This window comes from Sciurus vulgaris (genome assembly GCF_902686455.1).
Source record: "Sciurus vulgaris genome assembly, chromosome: 13".
Classification (NCBI taxonomy): Eukaryota; Metazoa; Chordata; class Mammalia; order Rodentia; family Sciuridae; genus Sciurus; species Sciurus vulgaris.
The window spans coordinates 73345315-73364009 of NC_136474.1; the positions used below are offsets into that span (position 1 = coordinate 73345315).

At 50.0% G+C, this 18695-nt stretch overlaps 1 protein-coding gene, 1 long non-coding RNA gene and 1 pseudogene across 7 annotated transcripts in view; 2 read left to right on the forward strand and 1 right to left on the reverse strand.

Annotated features, from left to right (window-relative positions):
- Positions 1-5698, reverse strand: part of SMAD7 (SMAD family member 7) — a 28349-nt gene extending 22651 nt beyond the window's left edge. For 2 of the 5 annotated variants that reach the window (XM_079109000.1, XM_079108999.1), the window contains exons 1-2: positions 3470-5698; positions 2053-2106 (exon numbers count right to left, since the gene is read on the reverse strand). In XM_079109000.1, coding sequence (XP_078965126.1) covers positions 2053-2106; positions 3470-4079 — 664 coding nt within the window. In that variant the 5' untranslated portion in view covers positions 4080-5698. The remainder of the gene's footprint in view (positions 1-2052; positions 2107-3469) is intronic. The other 3 variants (XM_079108998.1, XM_079109002.1, XM_079109001.1) reach the window with 2 other exon arrangements.
- A 5566-nt stretch (positions 5699-11264) lies between these two features.
- On the forward strand, positions 11265-15503 carry LOC306643071. The gene is made up of 3 exons (XR_013758814.1): positions 11265-11359; positions 12034-12092; positions 15030-15503. It is a non-coding gene; the product is annotated as an uncharacterized lncRNA (long non-coding RNA).
- Positions 15504-17456: 1953 nt separating this feature from the next.
- On the forward strand, positions 17457-17906 carry LOC306643069 (prefoldin subunit 4-like; annotated as a pseudogene). Its single transcript has one exon. The product of its transcript is annotated as a prefoldin subunit 4-like (transcript).
- Positions 17907-18695: the final 789 nt, after the last annotated feature.

Here is an 18695-nt window from a genome sequence, read left to right on the forward strand (position 1 = left end):
GTTCATCCTCAGCCGAGAAATGTAAACAGCCCATCTAAGGTCCCAGGTTCAACACTCTCCCACGTACTAGATGGGGTAAGTGGCTAGGGCAGCACCCTTCCATCTTTGTGTCTAACCACAACCCCCCTGGCCACCACAGCCAGCAAAACCAGTCCCAGACTTGTCCCCCTCCAGCTCCAGACCATTCCTCTCCGGGGGGCTTCCTCAGTTACTGTCCCCAGGTTCTTATCCCACAAGCGTCTTTGTGTTGTTGTTTTCTCCTTTTTTGTTTTGTTTTGTTTTAAACAAAATGTTTGGGGTAAGTAACCAGCTGTTTGGGTTTCCGATGAGCAGGTTAATCACTTCCTATTGGCTGCTCTGGAGAACATTCCTCCCCCCTTTTGGAAATGGCACATTCCTGTCTTTGTGGCTTCTCTGTTTACACACATTTTGCTACCTAATGTCAACACTTGCTAATGAATAAATATATCACTCCACTCACTGAAAAGGAGGCCCCGACCTGACAGAATGACTGCTTAAATCCTGAGAACAGATGATCCCAGGGTCTTTGCAATAGACCGAGAGAACAAGGTCCTTCTTTTCTGTGGTTTTTGGAGGTTCGGGGAACAAGGACCCCAGCAGTTTCTGCCCCTGGGGCCATGAAGACATCGCTCTCTTTTAAGGAAAACCTCCAAATTTGAAGCACACAGAAAGAAAACCAAAGACTGGACAGTGACGGTCCCGTGGAGAACTAACTTCATAAAAAAGCAGTCTTGATTCTTTAAGGCAAAAACTCAGGCAAGTTCCATTCTTTGGGAAAAGAGCATGGTAATTTTTAGTTAACGTTTGTTACAAATACAGAGAGCTGCTTATCTCCTCATTAATGGACATTTATCTAGTGTATTGTAAATCGAAAGCAAAATATCACATGCTTTGCAGGTCACTTATTAGACAGGCACCAGGCAAGCAGAAACGCCTTCCCAACCTGAGAGCTGGTGGAGTCCCAGGAGGGCTGGCTGCAGAGCATGGGCTTCGGTTACACGTTCATTAAAGTATTTAATTTATGACAACGCCCCAGCAAAACTTTTAATTAGTGGGGGGAAAGGTCCGATGGCCAAAACTCCTGAGGCGGAAGGACTTATAGAATTCCAGAAGCTAAACGGTGCCCAACCCTTCACTTTTCCTTCTCCCTGAACCTTGGCAAAATACAAGTGTCACAAGCGGCCACACTTTTCCAGGCACCCAGCATTCAGGCACAAAAAACAAAGTTACGATCTGTACTTTTAGCCAATGAATCTCCCTCTGTAAGAAGGGGCTCCAGGAAACAAAGCTTGTTCCTGCTGTCATCCCCAATCCGTTTTGCTGACCCTGTCCCCTGGCACTGACAGCTCCAAAGGATGGGCCCTTGTGCTGCCAGCCAGAAGCTGAATGCAGACAACCGCAACGGGGCTGGTGCCAGTCTCAATGGGCTTCTGCCCTGGCTCCATGCCATCCGTGACAAAGCAACAGGCAGGCAGAGTTATGCTAAAAACTTTTATGGCCCCTACCAAGAATTCTGAAAAAACCCCAGGAGGGCTGACTCTGGAGGTGAGGCGGGCAGAGGGGGAACCTTCCCCTTTTCTTGTTGCACAGGCTTAAGCCCAAACCCAGGTCCCCTCCGCAACTTCTGAAATGGTCTTCCCTTCCACCTGATCATCCCTTCCATCCTTCCCACTGATTCTCCTGGCACTCACAAAGTCTCTGAATGTTCTCATCAACCTGTCCTATTTGGCTTCCAAGACACTTCATGGATTAAAGCCTCCATGTGTTAAAGCCGAGCTAACTTTGGTCACAGAGTGCAAACAGGTAAAAGAGATACAAAACGTAAAGCACATCGAGGAAACATCTTCGCAAAAAACATAATAAACATACAGGCACAACCACAGAACACCTGGAACTGCCAATCGAGGAAAACCCATCACCAACCGGACCAAGCCCTGCACCTCCCAGGCCGCAGCCTAGACACACACACCCGGGGTTCTAAGGGTTCCGGTTCTAATTTAAGATGAACCATTTTGAAAATCATCTACTCACCAGTTGGCTTGAGAAAATCCATCGGGTATCTGGAGTAGGGAGGGGGGGGAGACTCTGGAATGAAAAAAGTAAGAGAATATAAAGTCCGAGCCATGAGAAAGCGAGATAGAAACTTATGATAACAGAGGCATTCTTTCAGCCCAACTGTTTGTCTTAGCTGTGGGGGTTGGAGGCCGGGCCGCGAGGCGGTGATTGCCTTGATATTTAGCTGTCAGATAAACAAAAGAGGCCGCCTGGCGCCAGCCTCGGCGCTCCGCTCCTCTACGTCTGCGGCCGCCGCCGCCGCGCTCGGCGGGCCCGGCTGGAAACCACCCGCTCGGCCGAGAGACCCGAGCCGCGCACTTCACAGTTCACAGGGCCGGGGGCAACCAGGCCCCCTTAGAATCCTGGAACTCCAGACCCCGCTCCCCCTCCCCCACCCGGGCCCGCCCCCAGGACGGCAGTTCGCCTCCGCCCCCGCCACTCGCTTGGCACCGCGGGGGGGCACCGGGCTCCCCTTTCTAGCCCACCTGGGAGGTGCGCCCCAAGTGTGCTGGTGAACTTGGGGCAATCTGCGGGCACCCAGGGTACGCCCCCCTACACCCGTACACAAAGACGCCAAGAACAGAGGCGGAATGGAGGTGGAAAGATAAAAGGGTGGGCGCCTGGAGTCTCAGCCTGAAGCCAAGGCCCCAGCGCGGTTAAGGGGCAGCAGCGTCACTGAGACGCTGGGAAACCGCCATTCTAACGACCATTAATTGTACACTTTTCTGTGCTTAAGAGAGGAAAAAGTAGGGGGCAGCCAACTTCTCCTGGCCGCTTGTTCCTTCTCACCCTGGAGCTTGCAGAGCTTAGGGACAGTAGATACCCAATTCGGCCTCCCATCCTAATCTTCTGCCCCAAAACTCGGAAGCTGCGAGGCCAGGGCAGTATCTGGGCCACTTGTGCCCGACGTGACTCTCCTTATTTACTAAAGCAGCGGAGACTTTCCAGCTTTTATAGCTCGCTTTTCCCAGCCTTCTTTGGCGGGCTTGGACCGACTCCAACTCGGCCACACACCTCAACGCCTTTCCGGGTGAAGGGGAGGCGTGACCCCCACTTCTCTTACCCCCTTGCTGATCCGCAAATGAGAGCGTCTGATTTTTTAGCTGCACGTCTGTACAGTGTGTGCATAAGCACTGCCCATGGACACCCTCGGGGCGACAGAGGAGAAAAGCCAGCAAGGGAACCCCCAAGGAATGCCTTTCGAACTTCCCCTTGTCCCTTCTGCTCAAGTCCCCCAGTCTGCTTCAGAAGAGGATGTACTCTTCCCTCGGAAAGGTGGCTGCACACACGCGCACACGCGCACACACACACACACACACACACACAGCCCATCAGGGCTTTTCTTGCAGCACATGCACACCAGGGAAAGGGTGGGCACAGAACAACTTCTTACCTAGTTCGCAGAGTCTGCTAAGGTGATGGGGGTTGCAGCACACTAGCTCGGGGTTGATCTTCCCGTAAGATTCACAGCAACACAGCCTCTTGACTTCCGAGGAATGCCTGAGATCCGGCCACCTGAACACTTTGCACAGCAGGAGGGGGAGCGAGTAGGACGAGGGCGGCTGCGCGGGTTGCGCACTGGCGGGAGCCCCCGGGCCCAGCCTGCAGTCCAGGCGGCCAGGCAGCAGGAGGCACGCGGTGCGCGTACCGCCGCGGGACTCCACGGCCTGGAGCAGCAGCTCCAGCTGCCGCTCCTTCAGTTTCTTAAGCACCGAGTGCGTGAGCGCCTTCAGATCCGCCTCGGCGCCCCCGGCCGCGCCGGCGCCCGCGGCTAGGGGGTGGGGATGGTGGTGACCTTTGGCACCTCGTACTGCTTTGCCCAGGCAGCAGCCAGCCCTGCCCACGCCGCCGCCACCGGCCCCATGCGCCCGACCGTCCGTCGCCCCTTCTCCCCGCAGCTCGCCTCCTCCGCCTCCCCCAGCGCCCTCCTCCTCGTCCTCGCCGCCGGGCGCACGGCTCCTCCAGAGACGCCGGACGAGCGCAGATCGTTTGGTCCTGAACATGCGGGGCGAGGAGGCGAGGAGAAAAGTCGTTTGCCGGCTAAGGAGCGAACATGACCTCCGCACACCATGAAGAAGTCGGGCGCCGAGTTGGGGCAGCAGGCGCAGGCGACAGCAGCAACAGCAGGGGCCCGGGCAGGAGCGGCGGCGGCCCGAGGGGCGCTCCGTGGCATGCGCCAGTCTCCCGGAGGCCGGGGCGCGCGCGGGGGCCCGGGGGCGCCCGCCGGGGCTCGGGGGCCTGCGCTCCGGCTGCCCCACCCCGCACGGCCGGCGCCCTGCGCGGCTCTCGGGCCCCGGCGCGCCCCGGAGGAACGCGGCCGCCGATTCCCTGGGGGCGTCCGAGCCTGCCCCTGTCGGCGCCTCCCCAAAAAGAGGCCCCTCTGTAGTGGCTCCCGCGGGTCTGGCTCGCCAGCCTCGGCTTCCTACATGGAAGATCCTTGGGGGCAAAAAACCAAAGGCTTTCGGCTGGGCTTCTGAAGGAAAGCAAGAGCCTCTTTCCCCCTTCCTAAGCAACTTAATTTGGGGGTGGGGAAAAGCAGGCAATTTAAAAAAAAAAAAAAAAAAAAAAAAGCAGGCACGCGATTAATTTTTTTCTTCTATATCCTTAGTAACCGGATCTCCTCGAATTCCGTGCACACGAAGACTCGGGGGAGGAGGGCGAGTGGACTTCACCCCGCATGAGACGTCTGGCGAAAAGAGGAGGCTCTCTCGAAACCTAAAGACCAAATATGCAAAGCCCCAAATGAAAACCACCACCTCCTCTCACCTCGGAGGTCTGGGGGCGTCCCGCTGGAGCCGAGGTTTAAAAAAAGAAAATGTTTACAAAGTAGAACAAGATGTTTGAGGGGTGGAAAAACGTATCCATGAGTTACACCCCCCCCCCTTTTTTTCCTTGCAGAGCCCCGCTGGTCTTCCTTTTCTTCTGCCAAAAAAAATCGTATTTTTTTTAATCCACAGAAAGCTTTGGCTACACTCCTTCAATCTTGCGTATCTGGGTGTTTTAGGGGAGTCTCTGGTCTCTCCTCCTGCGCTCCCGGGCCCAGGTCCTCGGAGGGGACTTCCTCAGCGCTGGCGGGGGCGCTGGGGCAGAAGATGCTGCGGCGGCGGCTGCGCCCCGGCGGGGCTGACAGCGAGGGGGAGGGCGGCGCGGCGGCGGGCCACTGACGGGTCGCGCGCTCTCGCCTCCCTGGACTCTTGCTGCTCGTTAGTGAGGGGACCGCGGGTTACCCCTCCCCAGACTGTGGCTGGCCGCCGGCGCTCCCCGCATAAGCTGCTTGGCCCGACCCGGCTGCGGCGGCAGGAGGCCCGGGTGTCCTCTCGCCGCCTCCTCCTCCGAGACTCTGCTCGTCGCGCCCGGGAGCCTCCTTGTCCCCCGTCCGCCCTCTCCTGGCGCTCGGGTCCTTCTGCTGCCGCCGGGGACTCGCCGCGCCGCACTCAGGGGCTCCTGGGCCGGGCGCTCGGCGGCTCGGCGCCGGCGGGCTGGCTCCGTCTCGGGCAGCTCTCTCCGGCGCAGCGAGCAGACCGAGCACGGCGCCCGGCTGGCTCGGCTGGCGCGGCTAAGGGACAGGATCCTCCGTGCGCCGAGCAGCAAACGAGTGTGCCCGAGGCTCGCCGCCTCCCGCAAGGCCTCCCGCCTCCGCCCCCTTCCCTCCCCCTTCCTCCCCCGCCCCCAGCCGCCGCCGCCGCCGCCTCCTCCCCGCCCCCCCCACCCGGCCCTCTGCTCGGCTGGTTCCACTGCGCAGTGGCGCGCCCGGCTCCGGCCTCGTCACGTGGCCGTCTAGACACCCTGTCGCTTTAAAAAAAAAAAAGCGATTGTGTTTCGCAAACAACAGATCGGGTTTCTAAAAGCTATTTCTCCCCCCACCCCCGCCACCGCCACCCCCTCCCGGGTCTGCACAGGGGGGACCTGGGGGGGAGGATGAGAAAGGTGGGGGACAGAGAACCTCCCAGAATCGGCTGAGACCCGGCAGGACAGAGGAGAAATTGGAAGAGCCGAGAGCACCGAGCGGGCTTCGCCGGCGAGTTTTGGAGCGGAACGAGCCGGTCGGTGGCCGGATTTAGACCCAGCGGAGCTCCGCAGCGGCAATCCCGCGCGCGCTCGCCCTAGCGCTTCATTCATTCGTTTTGTTTTAAAGGCCCTGGCGGCGGATCCCTTGGCTGCTCGGGAGGGAAAGGGGAGGAGAGCGCTCCCTCTGTTTAAAAGACATTTACACCGGACTGGACCGAGGCCCTGGGAAGTGTGCGCTGGAGGGAACAGCCGGGCCACCGGGGGCGGGGAGGCGGCGCGAATGTGACCTCAGCGGCGGCCGCGCGCTCCCTCCCGCCCTCTCCCGCTCCGGGCTCCGGTTTCTAGGACTGCCTGGAGAAGTGTGTCTTGTGCACAGCTCTGGAATGCATTTGGCCGGCTGACGAGCTGCGAGGGGTAGCATCCAGGCGGGAGGACCAGGAGCGGGAGGGGACTCGCCTGTGCGCCGCTGGCAGGTTTCCTCCAGGGCCCGGAAGACCTCCTCCACCCGCCACTCCGCCTACGGGCGCGGGAAGGTTACCCAGCGAGCAGACCTGCCCAGGGCATTCATTTGCATGCGGGGCCTGTTTCCGCGCCTTCCTTGGCCTCCTAGCTTCCAAGGTGCTTGGTGTCAGAGTTCATCCCCTGACCCCAAAGTCCAGAGATGGGTTTTCCCAGCTGGAGGTTTCTGCATGGAAATGGAAAAGGCCTTAGTCGGGACCTGAGCGCGTTTACGTGGTGAAAGGTGCTGCTGCTGAGAAACGTACTACAGTATTTAAATATTACATACGCTTCAGTGTCGACAAGACCACTAGTTGGCATGGTGATCTAACCTCGCATCTTATACGTTTGTTTTTGTAAGTCACTTAGAAGTGGGAGGTCAAGACAGCAATGAAACTCAAGGAGGATTTTAAAGAATCTTTAGAAAAGGTGATGTACTATTCGCATCTCCTTGACTAAATTGTTCCTAAAAGGAAAAGGCAAGGATGAATTTTAAACACTTTGTAACTCAAGCCCTCTTCCCTCCAGCAATTTGGAAGATGTCTTACGTGCAAGAGATGTTTTATTAATATTTAGAGGACTGCGGGTATCCTAGGTTTAACCTCCAGTATGGGGGGGAAAATATACAATATATATATGTGTGTGTGTGTGTGTGTGTGTGTGTGTGTATAAATATACATAAACATACAAATCAACACTTAGAATTGGATAGGACTTAAAGGTGAATTTGGACCACTCTTATCCCAACAAAATCACCTTTGACATGAATAGGAGTGGAAATTGACAACATTGGTCACATGGTCCTCTCCAGGCACAGAAGTTCATGGGCCTACAAGTCAGTGGGATACCAACAGCAAGAACCATGGGCAGGGCAGAAGTTGGCATCCTGAATATTTACTTTGTAAAGCCACATAGGCTGCAATTATATAGCATAATTTTGTTAATAAATTAAAATGTCTGTTGAAAGACACATTGAAATTGCATCTGTGTTTGTGTGTGTATGTGTGTTTTCATGGGAAGACAGCGGCCGAAAAACCCCAGGGAGGGATTGGAGAAGGGATGATCCCATCACCGTTGGCAGAGAAAGGCAAAAGAGACAAATGGCATTTGGGGGTGTCTGAGAAATATATAAAAGACTTAGGAAGAGCAAACTAGAAGTCAGAAAACCTGATTTTAGGTTGGGGCTCTGCCATCCGCTGGTCAAATAACTTGTGCCAAGAGTGAGCCTCAGGTTGGGTGAGCCCTTGGCAGGCTTCCCAAGGCTTTCTGGGCAAGTGTCATGCCTTCTCAGAGTCCCCTTTCCTCTCCCTGTTCTGGGTCTCCCTAGAAGAGAGGCCAGGGCAGACTACAAAGTGACATGGAGGATTAAATAAACACAGAAAGCAAATGTCATCGTTCTAATTAAGCTTCCTGGCTACATGGAGAATCTGAAGAATCTTCTGGAAATCTGGCCAGTGGTGCTAACACCCTTTGTGATCAGAGGCCAGAGCGCACACAGAGCAGGTAGGTTTAGTGGGTGTTTCGGGAGTTGAATCTGACGTCACAGCTTGTCTGGGTGGAACGTGCATATACTTGCAGAGCTATGTTCCCATCTAGTGTAATTGTGGGTGTTTTAATTCAGGCGTCACCACTATTTTGCCCTCTCTACCCGGCTTTTCTCCTTCATTTTACTACCCTGGGTAGCAGTGGGTGGGATGCTGGGCAAGTAGCTACAATGTTTGGTGCAGCTTTATGGCTCCCTGGCATCCCCTGAATCAGTTAACATCCCTCCTCCTGTCCCCACCCCACCACATTCTTACTCCTTTCCTTTCTAAGAAAGAATCCAGGAGCCAGGGAGGTAGAAGGGCTGAGGCTGGCTGGTGTGCCTAGAAAGGGAAGTCCCTTCTTCCCTTCACAGGCATAAATGAGACTCCCAAGCACACAGTTTCAGACCATTCTGATCCTTTAAAAAGAGTTTAGGAGTTCACCAAACTATTGTGAATGAGTTTGATTTTAATCATTTGCTGGCAGGGAATAATGGAATAAAATATCTCATTTGCAGTTGTTTATTTCCTGTTGTGGCTTCTATTTTCATCTTTAAGTCACTTTGGTGATAGTAATCAAACCCTAATCACGGTGAGGCCACAAGTCACAGAGACCAAAATAGCAGAGTTATGACAAACAAGGATGCAGGCAGCTAAAGACCTGGCTACTTAATCACTGGCCCTGCCTCCACCCACAGGACTGTGGGGCTGCCTCTCTGTGGCCCGCTGGCTAGGCCTAGGCGTCTGCAGGAGAGCGGAAGCCCAGGGAAATGGCCAAGGCCCAAGGTCTCTGAGCAGCCAGGGACCCCAGAAGGAGAACGGTAGAATACACAGGAAGTGACTGGTAGCAGGTGACTCCCTACACCTGCCCAGGGGGGAGGCAGGCTATCAGCTGGGCCTGAGTTGAGCTGAAGAGAAGGGCAAAAAAAGAAGTCTCTGAAATGCAGCACTTCCCAACCACCAGCAGCAAACACTGAAATTTTTTCTTGAGGAGAGACAGGATTCTTTCTTTTAATTCTTTCCTCGTTTTCAGTGGTTTCCTTACAGAATCGAAGGGAAGGGTAGAGCGAGCACGGAGGGGAGGAGAGGGGAGGGAAGGGGAGCGGAGGGCCCCCGATAGGCCCCAAAGCGCCTGTGGGTGTGTGTCAGTGGGGTTGGGGGAAGGGGTGAGGCAGAGATGAAGATTTTTCTTGCAAAAGCCAAAAGAAGAAACAATTGAAGAAGCCAAAAAAGTATTGGAAAATATCAACATTTCTTGCACAATCGTCCCCTAAAAAATGCGTGAGTGAGCCCTAAACCATCCTTAACTGGCGACAATACAAAAGGAAGTGATGGTTATGAAAGGAAGACAGCAGGAGTGAGGCCAATGTGACGATCAGCACTTCTTGGCTTCTCCAGGAAGAAAAAGAACCTAAGTGAATGAAAATGCATCTAATTCACAATCAAACGAAGATGCTATAAGCCCTGACTCATCAAATATTCTCCTACTAGGGACAGGCTGTCAGCTGATCTGCAGCATTTGCCAGGTGCCTGTCCAAAACACTCAGCCAGGTACTGGGCTGAGAGAGGGGAGTGGGATAATCTTGTGAGGCAGACAAGAGAAACATCCAGAAAAAGTAAAGAGTGAGAATAACGAATAACAAGAGACTTTCAAATATATAGTCACGTGTAGACAGTTTGCTCCAAAGAAAAACTGATGCACAGAACTAGGAGGGGAATTAACTGTATGTTTTTGAACCTTTTGAATACTAAAACATATGCATGTTCTGCTTATTCAACAATAGAGTTTTAGCTAGATGTGGTTAAACACCTGTCATCACAGTGACTCAGGAGGCTGAAGCAGAAGGATCGCAAGTTCAAAGCCAGTCTCAGCAATTTAGGGAGGCCCTAAGCAACTTAATGAGACCCTTTCTCAACATAAAAAAGGGCTGGGGATGTGGCTGGGTGGTTAAGTGCCCCTGAGTTCAATCCCCAGTACCAAAAAACAAACAAAAATATGCAGAGTTTAAAATTTTTAAAATGCCTGCCTGCTTTTCTCGTTTGCTGAAATTCCCTGTTCCGATGTCCTTATAGAGAAGGACAAGTTGGCGAAGTCCCACGTGGAAGTGAGGCTATAGACAGTGTGTCTCTCTCTGTAGGACTCCTACTACAGGAAGGTAGATGACAGTAGAGGCCAATGTCTCATCCCAGACAGTGAGGGTGGAGACTGCCTCGTCATGACCCTGGTGAGAGTCAGCGAGGAAACCCGCCAGTCCTAATCAAAAGTCATTACAGATACTAGTCAGGTGCAAGTCCTAACCAGGGATCCACGGCCTAATAGACACTAATGCCACCACAACAGAGGCACAGGAGGCAGCCTGCCAGGTCTGAGAGCTAGCACTGATTCAGGGCTGATGGACCAGACACCAGGCGAAACTTTTGGAAGATGTAAAGAGGAGCATTCATCATCAGCCTCTGCCCTCAGGATGTGTGCAGTCGAGCCCCAGGGTAGGGACAGGAAGCCAACTCACCCTCACAAAGTGTGCTCAGCCTGCCTGAACAGCGAGGGGACCCCTGATCAGCCCAGATGTTATTTCTCACGGTCCGTGCTACAGAACCTCAAACCGCATGCAAATGAACTCCAGGTTCTGGTCATATGGGGCTACCCAATTAACTCTATCTTCTGATTTATTTCCTATTTTAATCTTTCTCTTTGCTGGAAAGGTTGCTAAAGGGTGACTTTGGTGCTGAATTCTGCCTAGGAAATGCTAGTTAGGAACTGAGCAAGGGGACCTGGCAAAGGAGACTCAGAAACAATATCCTGCAGAGGGGTAAAGGATGTCTCCCTCGTTAGCAGGACGTTTTTACTAGGGCAAAGGGGCCACAGTTGATGGCGCGTACTGCCCTGGCAGATGAAAGGACCCACCACAGGAGCCCATCCCTGGGAGTGTGGCCAAGGTGTTTCTCCTGGAGGCACCCAGGGGACCAGGAAGGACCCCAGCCCATTTCTGGCATAAACTAGGCTCTTCTGACATTACTGTGAGGCCTTAGAAAAGTCTGTTTCCGTCGCCGTCTGTCTGCCTTCCTCCTACAACACCAAATCAACAAGGTCTTGTGTGTGCCAGACCCCGTGCGCGGGCTCAGAGAACAAAGTCCTCCCCACGGGCTGCCAGGAGGAGGCCAGACACCACGTGAGCCCAAGTGCTATGTAAACCAAGTGGCATACAGATGCTAATTACCATTATTATCATGGATTCTGAGGTCGGAGCTGCCCGGTGAGTTAATTTTGCCTAACCTTGCATGCTTAGGAAATGAATTTTGAGAGGAGATAATTGTCCAAGTGATAGGGTAATGAAGAAGGAAGCTGCCTTTTCTGATGGCTGGGATTTTGTTTGCATGGATTTTACCAGGACCAGTTGGAACTCTGTCGAACAGGTAGGGCCTGCATTTGAGTTTAAAAGCAAACAAATATGCCTGAGAAATCTTTTCCTGTCAGAACGAGAGAGGGCTAAGTGAGAAAACAATAAAAGTTGTGGTTCTTTCTAGTATGACAATGAGTCATAAATATTTTCCTGTGTCCTCTAACCCTCCAGTAATGACCAGCAGGGAGGAAGAGCAGAGGGGCTCCCCATGGAGGAGACCCCAGGATTCTGCACTGCCCAGCTGAGTCCTGATCCTCTCCACCCCATAAACATTTATTCTGAACTTTCACAGTTGGGAGAATCTGATCTTATTCAGCACTCTGTAAGAGAAATGTCAGGACACTTGCAGGGAAGTGAGATTCGAGGTGGAAGAGATGATAAAGGTGACATAGCAGATTCCCCATCCCCAATCCAAAAGCCAGACCCATTCTCCATGGTCAAGTCTGTACAGGCTTGGGTGTCTTTCCAAAAGCCATGTTGTTTGGTGTGCTTATTTTGCTTTTAACATTTTACTGACTTTTGAATAGGATACATGCCTAGTGATGCACAAGACAAAGAACACAGAAGGCTACAAAGAGAAAGTAAGGTAAGGCTTCCTGCTGCTTGGGCCCCGCTGTTCTCAGAGGTGCCACCATTAGAGCCAAAGATGCCAAAGTGAGTCAGGGTAAAGAATTGACCTCTGCTTTGAACTCCAGGCCCACATATTCACCTGCCTACTTGACATTCCTGACACCCTAAGCTCTTATGTCCCAAATAGTCTGTCCTCCTCCCAAAACCTGCTTCTCCAGATGACAGAGCTAGCAGCCAAGGACAGCAGCCTCTCTCACCCCTCATCCAAGCAGCCCCCGTCCTGTCAAAGTGCCTCTAAGCCATCTGCTTTGTCCCAGGCCCACCAATCCACTGCTAGGGGTAGCCGCCCCCTGCTCCCCTTGGGGACTGATCCTCAGCCTGTGCTTGCTTTCCTCAATTCCTCTCTGGCCTCTGGTAAATCCAAGTCCCCCTTTGCTGAGGGCGGGGCTCAGCTGATCTGATTGCACTGCCACTCAAGGGGTCTTCCGGCCTCCCTGGTACAAAGACAAATTCCCCTCCTTGGACTATAAACCCCTGAATGGCCTGGATTCCCCACCCCCTCCCAGTGGCCTCTATATTCCAGCTCTATCCCAGGCCTGTCCCCGGCCCTAAGCGCTTACTATTTCTGGACTGACTTTCTTCTGTCCTACAGCTCTTCCAGGCTCCCCAATCTTTTGATTAGGCCACACTCCCTCATTGTGTTCAGTACACCTGCCTCGAGAAGCATTTACAGCATTTGAAATTTGGCATCTACACCAGTTCTGTGATTAACTCCGACTGTAAGCTCCATGAGGGCAGGTAGGGTTGCCCAGCTCCATGACTGGCATGGCGTGGCCCTCGACCAGTGTGCTGAGCCTTTGAGAGGGTGACCGCAGTGAAGAATGAGTCATTTATTCTGAGAGGATAGCCTTTCTAGTTTGGAGAATAAATGTGCCCTACTTTTATAAAATGGTGGTGATAATGCATGGTGTTAATATACTTATCTAGGGGGGCTGGGGATATAGCTCAGTTGGTAGAGTGCCTACCTTGCAAGCACAAGGCCCTGGGTTCAATCCTCAGCACCGCCAAAAAAAAAAAAAAAAAAAAAAATATATATATATATATATATACACACACACACACATACTTATCTATTTAGCAGAATTAAATATTGACAATTGAATTCAAACCTGGATCTCTCAATTAAAAACTGTGAAGTTGCTGGACACAGTGTTGCACCCCTTTAATCCCGCGACTTGGGAGGCTGAGGCAGGAGGATCATGAGTTCAAAGCTGCCTCAGCAACTTAGCAAGGCCCTAAGCAATTTAGTGAAAACTTGTCACAAAATAAAAATATCAAAAGTAACTGGGGCCATGTACAAACAGAGAAACAACATGTATCCCATTTGTTTATAATAAAAAAAAAAAAAAAAAAAAAAAGTAACTGGGGATGTGGCTCAGTGGGTCAGCACCCCTGGGTACAACAAACAAAAAACATCATTATTTAAAAAGTTACCTATGTACTGAACAAGTAGAGACTTTTTTCCTTGTTATTCCCTAAACAAGACAGTATCGCAATGCTTTACTTAGCATTTATATTATATTAGACATTGTAAGTAATCTAGAGATGATTTAAAGTACGCGGGAGGATGTGCCTAGATTTTGCCAAATACCATGCAGTTTTATATGAGGGGTTTGACCATCCCTGTACTGGGTGTCTGGGTAGGGAAGGCGCAGCCCTAGATGGAATCCCCAACAGATACTGAGAGACTGACTGCAGTACTTTTGTACTCAAAAGCTAACAGTTGATGGTTGACCAGTAAATGCTGGGGGCATTTGAATATAAAATTTGTTATGACATCATGACCACATACACCAATGGAGCTCCATCCATTCCTCTTGTAAGGGATAGGAGCATATAAGTACATGCGGGGATGGACATAATGAAATAACTCTGACACTAATCTAAAATTAATAGCTTGTTTAAAAATGGCATAAACACATCTTACTTTTTGAAAAACAAAAGAACTACCACTCAATGAGCTCACTTGTAAAAGCCCCAGGTCTGATGATCCCTTGGCTGGGCTCTGGCTTTCCGGGGAGAACCCCACTTTCCTAGAGTGTACTTTTGCATCTGATGGTTCCTGATGCAAAGAAAGGATGGTCCCAGGGGCTGGGGAATGTTAGGGCCTCCGTTTTCCCTTCCCACCTTCTCCTCCTGGTACATTGGCCTATTGGGCAGCAGCCCTCAGGGTGGGTGGCTCCTGGAGGGTTTCCCAGTCAGGACTCTGTCTCATGCTGCAGTCCCAGGCCAGCTCTCCCCTCTTCCAGGTCCCTGGGCTCCAGGGAACACTAACTTTGTGTTTGGAGAGCTCCTGTGGGCCCAGATCAGGGGAGAAGCCACCAACAGCTACCTGTGCATCCAGAACTGCCAGCCGGGTAGACTTCTCCTTCAGGAAGTCACTTAATGGACACCCTGGCCGTGAGCAGTCAGTCCCCCTGGGACTGACTGGGGAGGGTGGTACACCTACTCTGTTTTCTACCCACCCCACAAATCCACTCAACCTTGACCTCGATCAACTGTCTCCCAATGTCTTCCACTGACCTGAGAGAGATCTAGAAGCAGAGGAGGAGCAGAGTAAATCCTACCACACTAGAAAAATACAAGTGCCAACACTACACAAACAAGAACTCCCTTCCTCCTTTCCTGGTGACAGTGGGGAACAGGGGTCCCTGAGAGGGACCAAGAGAATGTGTCTTATTACTGCAGGACTTTTCTGTTCTCTGCCTCCACATGGCCTTGTAGCCCAACACTCAATCTCTCATGGAATGTTCTTGACACTTTAAAGGACCTGGCCAGCACATCCACGATGTGGCCGCATTCTTTAATTAATATTTATTGAGTGTCCCTATTAGGTGCCTGGCAAGCGCAGTGTGCTGTGTGGCTAAAATATTCATTCCCCTTCTTCTCCAAGAATGTACATTCCTGGACAACCCAGGGAGGCTGAATGCCAAGAGAAGGAACAGCATACTCTAGCAACAGCGAGACTCGGACATTTGCAGAACAGAGGCCATACACACGAGCCAGGAGAGAGGAGCTTGAGTCCTGGGGTCACTGACCAGCGGTGTGACCTCCAGCAGATCGTGCCGCTTCTCTGAGCCTGTGTCTATACTAATGTGATTTACAACATCATTCCGCCTGTCTCCTGGAGTTGGGGGTGTTGTCGAACCCAAGTAAGATGGTGTAAGTGAGGCCCTTTGAAAGGTTTAATAGAATAACAGATGTTTCCTCCCAAATAAAATTTTTAGTGCTTTTCTTGAGGGGCAGGAACATTTCAGCAGATTTAAAAGAATGGAATTCTGGGAAGTCAAAAGCTAGTTGTGGCACGAGGTCAGAGCCCCAGGCTGAGATGCAAGATGTGGACGAGCTTCTTTACCTGTTGAAAATACCAAACATGCTCATCTTCAATTACATGAATGTACACTCATGCACATTAAGAAGGAGGGGAATCCTTTTGGGGGTCCCTTTGTAATAAGTTGGTGACAAATATCTCCAAATGCGGTAAAGGGGTGCATGTGCAACATTAATAAATTAGATTGTGGGTTATTACAGAGTGCACAAACTTGAGAATTTTAATTTCATTCATTCTTGGTGGATATGCAAATTGATGTGATCTTTCTAGAAAGCAATAGGCAATTTGAATCAAGAACCTAAAAATGTTCTTAAGGACTGGGTACAGTGGTACATGCCTATAATCCCTGCAACTCAGGGGACAGAGGCAGGAGGATTGCAAGTTCAAAGCCAGCTCCAGCAATTTAGTGAGGCACTTAGCAACCCTGTGAGACCCTGTCTCTAAATAAAGTACAAAAAAGGACTGGGGCTGGGCACAGTGGCACACGTCTATAATCCCACCAGCTCCAGAGGATGAGGCAGGAGGATCAAGAGTTCAAAGCCACCTCAGCAAAAGTGAGGCGCTAAGCAACTCAATGAGACCCTGTCTCTAAATAAAATATTAAATAGGACTGGGGATGTGGCTCAGTGTTCCAGTGCCCCTGAGTTCAATCCCCCATACCGAAAAACAAAAAATAAAAAAAAGAAGGGCTGGGGATGTGGCTCAGTGGGCACCCCTAGGTTGGATTCCTGGTACAGAAAAAAAAAAAAAAAAGTTCTTGTGGAGCTAGGGGTATAGCTCAGTGGTAAAGCACTTATTTAGCATACATGAGGCCCTGGGTTCAATCCCCAGCATGGGGGTCGGAGTTCCTTTGGCTAAACAAAATGTAGTATTATTATTTGGATGTTAAATGCCCCCCCCAGATTTCAAGCGTTGGCTTTGGTCCCCAGTGCAGCTGTGTTCAGAGGTGGTGGTTTAGGAGATGATTAAATTTGAAGACTTTAACCTCTGGAGTCAATTAATCCACTGATGGATTCATAGCCAAATGGATCATGGAGTGGGTGGTAGAAATTTTAGGAGGTGGGTCCTAGTTGAAGGAAGTAGGTCAAAGGGAGCATTCCCTTGGAAGGTACATTTTGTCCCTGGCTCCTTCTTCCCATGCATTCCTGGTCACCATGAAGTGAACAGCTTTGTTCCACCACACGCTCACTATCACTCCAAAACAACAAATCCCACCATTTGTTATCAAGTGACTGTAGACAACAGCCACTGAAACTTTGAGCCAAAAAAAACCTTTCCTGCTTTTAAGTTGTTTACCTCAGGTATCTTGTCACAGCAAGGGAAAGCTGACGAACACAGGTGTATACCCACAGTGAAATATTATTCAACTTTAAAAAAAGGAAAGAAATTCTGACACATGGTACAGCATTGATGTGCCTGAAGACATTATGCTAATAATATAAAATAAGCCAGTCACAAAAAGACAAATACTGTAGGATTCCACTTATATGAGGTAGTTAAATTCATAGAACAGGAAGTTGAGTAGAGTTTACCAGGAGCTGGGGAGAGAGGGGAATAAGGAGTCATTGTTTAATGAATATGGAGTTTCAACTTTGGAAGATGAAACGGTTCCAGAGATGAATACTGGTGACGACTCCACAACAATGTGAATGAGCTTAAAGACACTGAAGGATATATATTTTTTCCACTTTTTATTGGCGCATTCTAGTTTACATAAAGGTGGGATTTGTTGTTACATATTTGTACACGAGTACAAACTAACAATACAATTTGGCCAATGTCATTCCCAGTGTTCCCCTTTCCCTTCCCTCCTCCCTCCCCCGGGGTCCCTTTCCTCTAGTATACTGATCTCCTTCAATTATCATGAGATGCACCTATTTTTCCTTTTTCCTCCCCTGCCTTCCCACTAATGAGAGTAAAATATATGACTCTTGACTTTCTGAGTTTGGCTCATTTTGAAGCATGTACTTTAAAATGACTAAAATGAAGATGGCAGCCGCCATGAAGAAGGCGGCTGCAGAAGATGTCATGTTACTTTTGAAGAGCAGCAGAAGATAAACAAATTTTCCCGGAATACGAGTAGAATCACAAAGCTAAAGGAAGAAATAGAAGTAAAAAAGAAATAACTCCAAAATTAGAAGATGCCTATGATGACATCATGCTTGCAGATGATGACTGCTTAATGATACCTTATCAAATTGGGGATGTTTTTCATTAGCCATTCTCAAGAGGAAACACAGGAAATGTTAGAGGAAGCAAAGAAAAATTTGCAAGAAGAAACTGATGCCTTAGAATCCAGAGTGGAATCAATTCAGCGGGTGTTAGCAGATTTGAAAGTTCAGTTATATGCAAAATTTGGCAGCAACATAAACCTTGAAGCTGATGAAAGTTAAACATTTTATGATACTTTTTTTGTTTAATAAACTTGAATATTGTTTAAAATGAAAAAAATGACTAAAATGATAAATTATTTTATATTATGTGCAATTTTGGCCACATTTTTTTCTTTGTCCCCTCCCTCCTTTCTTTCCTCCTTCCTTTCTTTCTTCTTTTCTTTTCTCCTCTCTTTCTTTCTATACTGGGGATTGAACCCAGGTGCATTCTACCACTGAACTACATGCCCAGACCTTTTGATTGATTAATTAATTAATTTTAGACAATGTCTCACTAAATTGCTGAGGCTGCCCTCAAATTTGTGATCCTCCTGCCTCAGCCTCCAGAGTCACTAGGATTACAACTGTAAACCATTGCCCAGCTATTTTATCACAATGTTAAAAAATGTTTCCAATCCCCAACCCAGCAGTCAATTTAGGAATCCACTCAAAGTATGTAAGCAGAGAAAAGGACAAATGTGTTTGGGCAAGGGAGTTGTCTTAAATCTTATTTTGGAAAAACTGGGAACAACCCAGTACAAAATAATTGTGGAATAACAAATATAGAATTGCCTCTGTAAGAAAACATGATGCCAACAAAGAGCTTGCTTTGGAAGAACCTATATGACATGGAAAAACATGAATAATAAGGAGGATGCAAAAACCATTCACCCAGAATGATCTTAATTTTGGACATATGCATACTGGTGTATTCTGCAAGGAAAACAGATCAAGGAAGCACATCAGTGGTTATTTCTGGGTGGTAGGGATTATAGATGTAGTTAGGTTTATGGTTTCTTCATAGGTATCCTAATGGTCTAAGAAGAGCATGCATTAATTACTTTTATATTGGAAA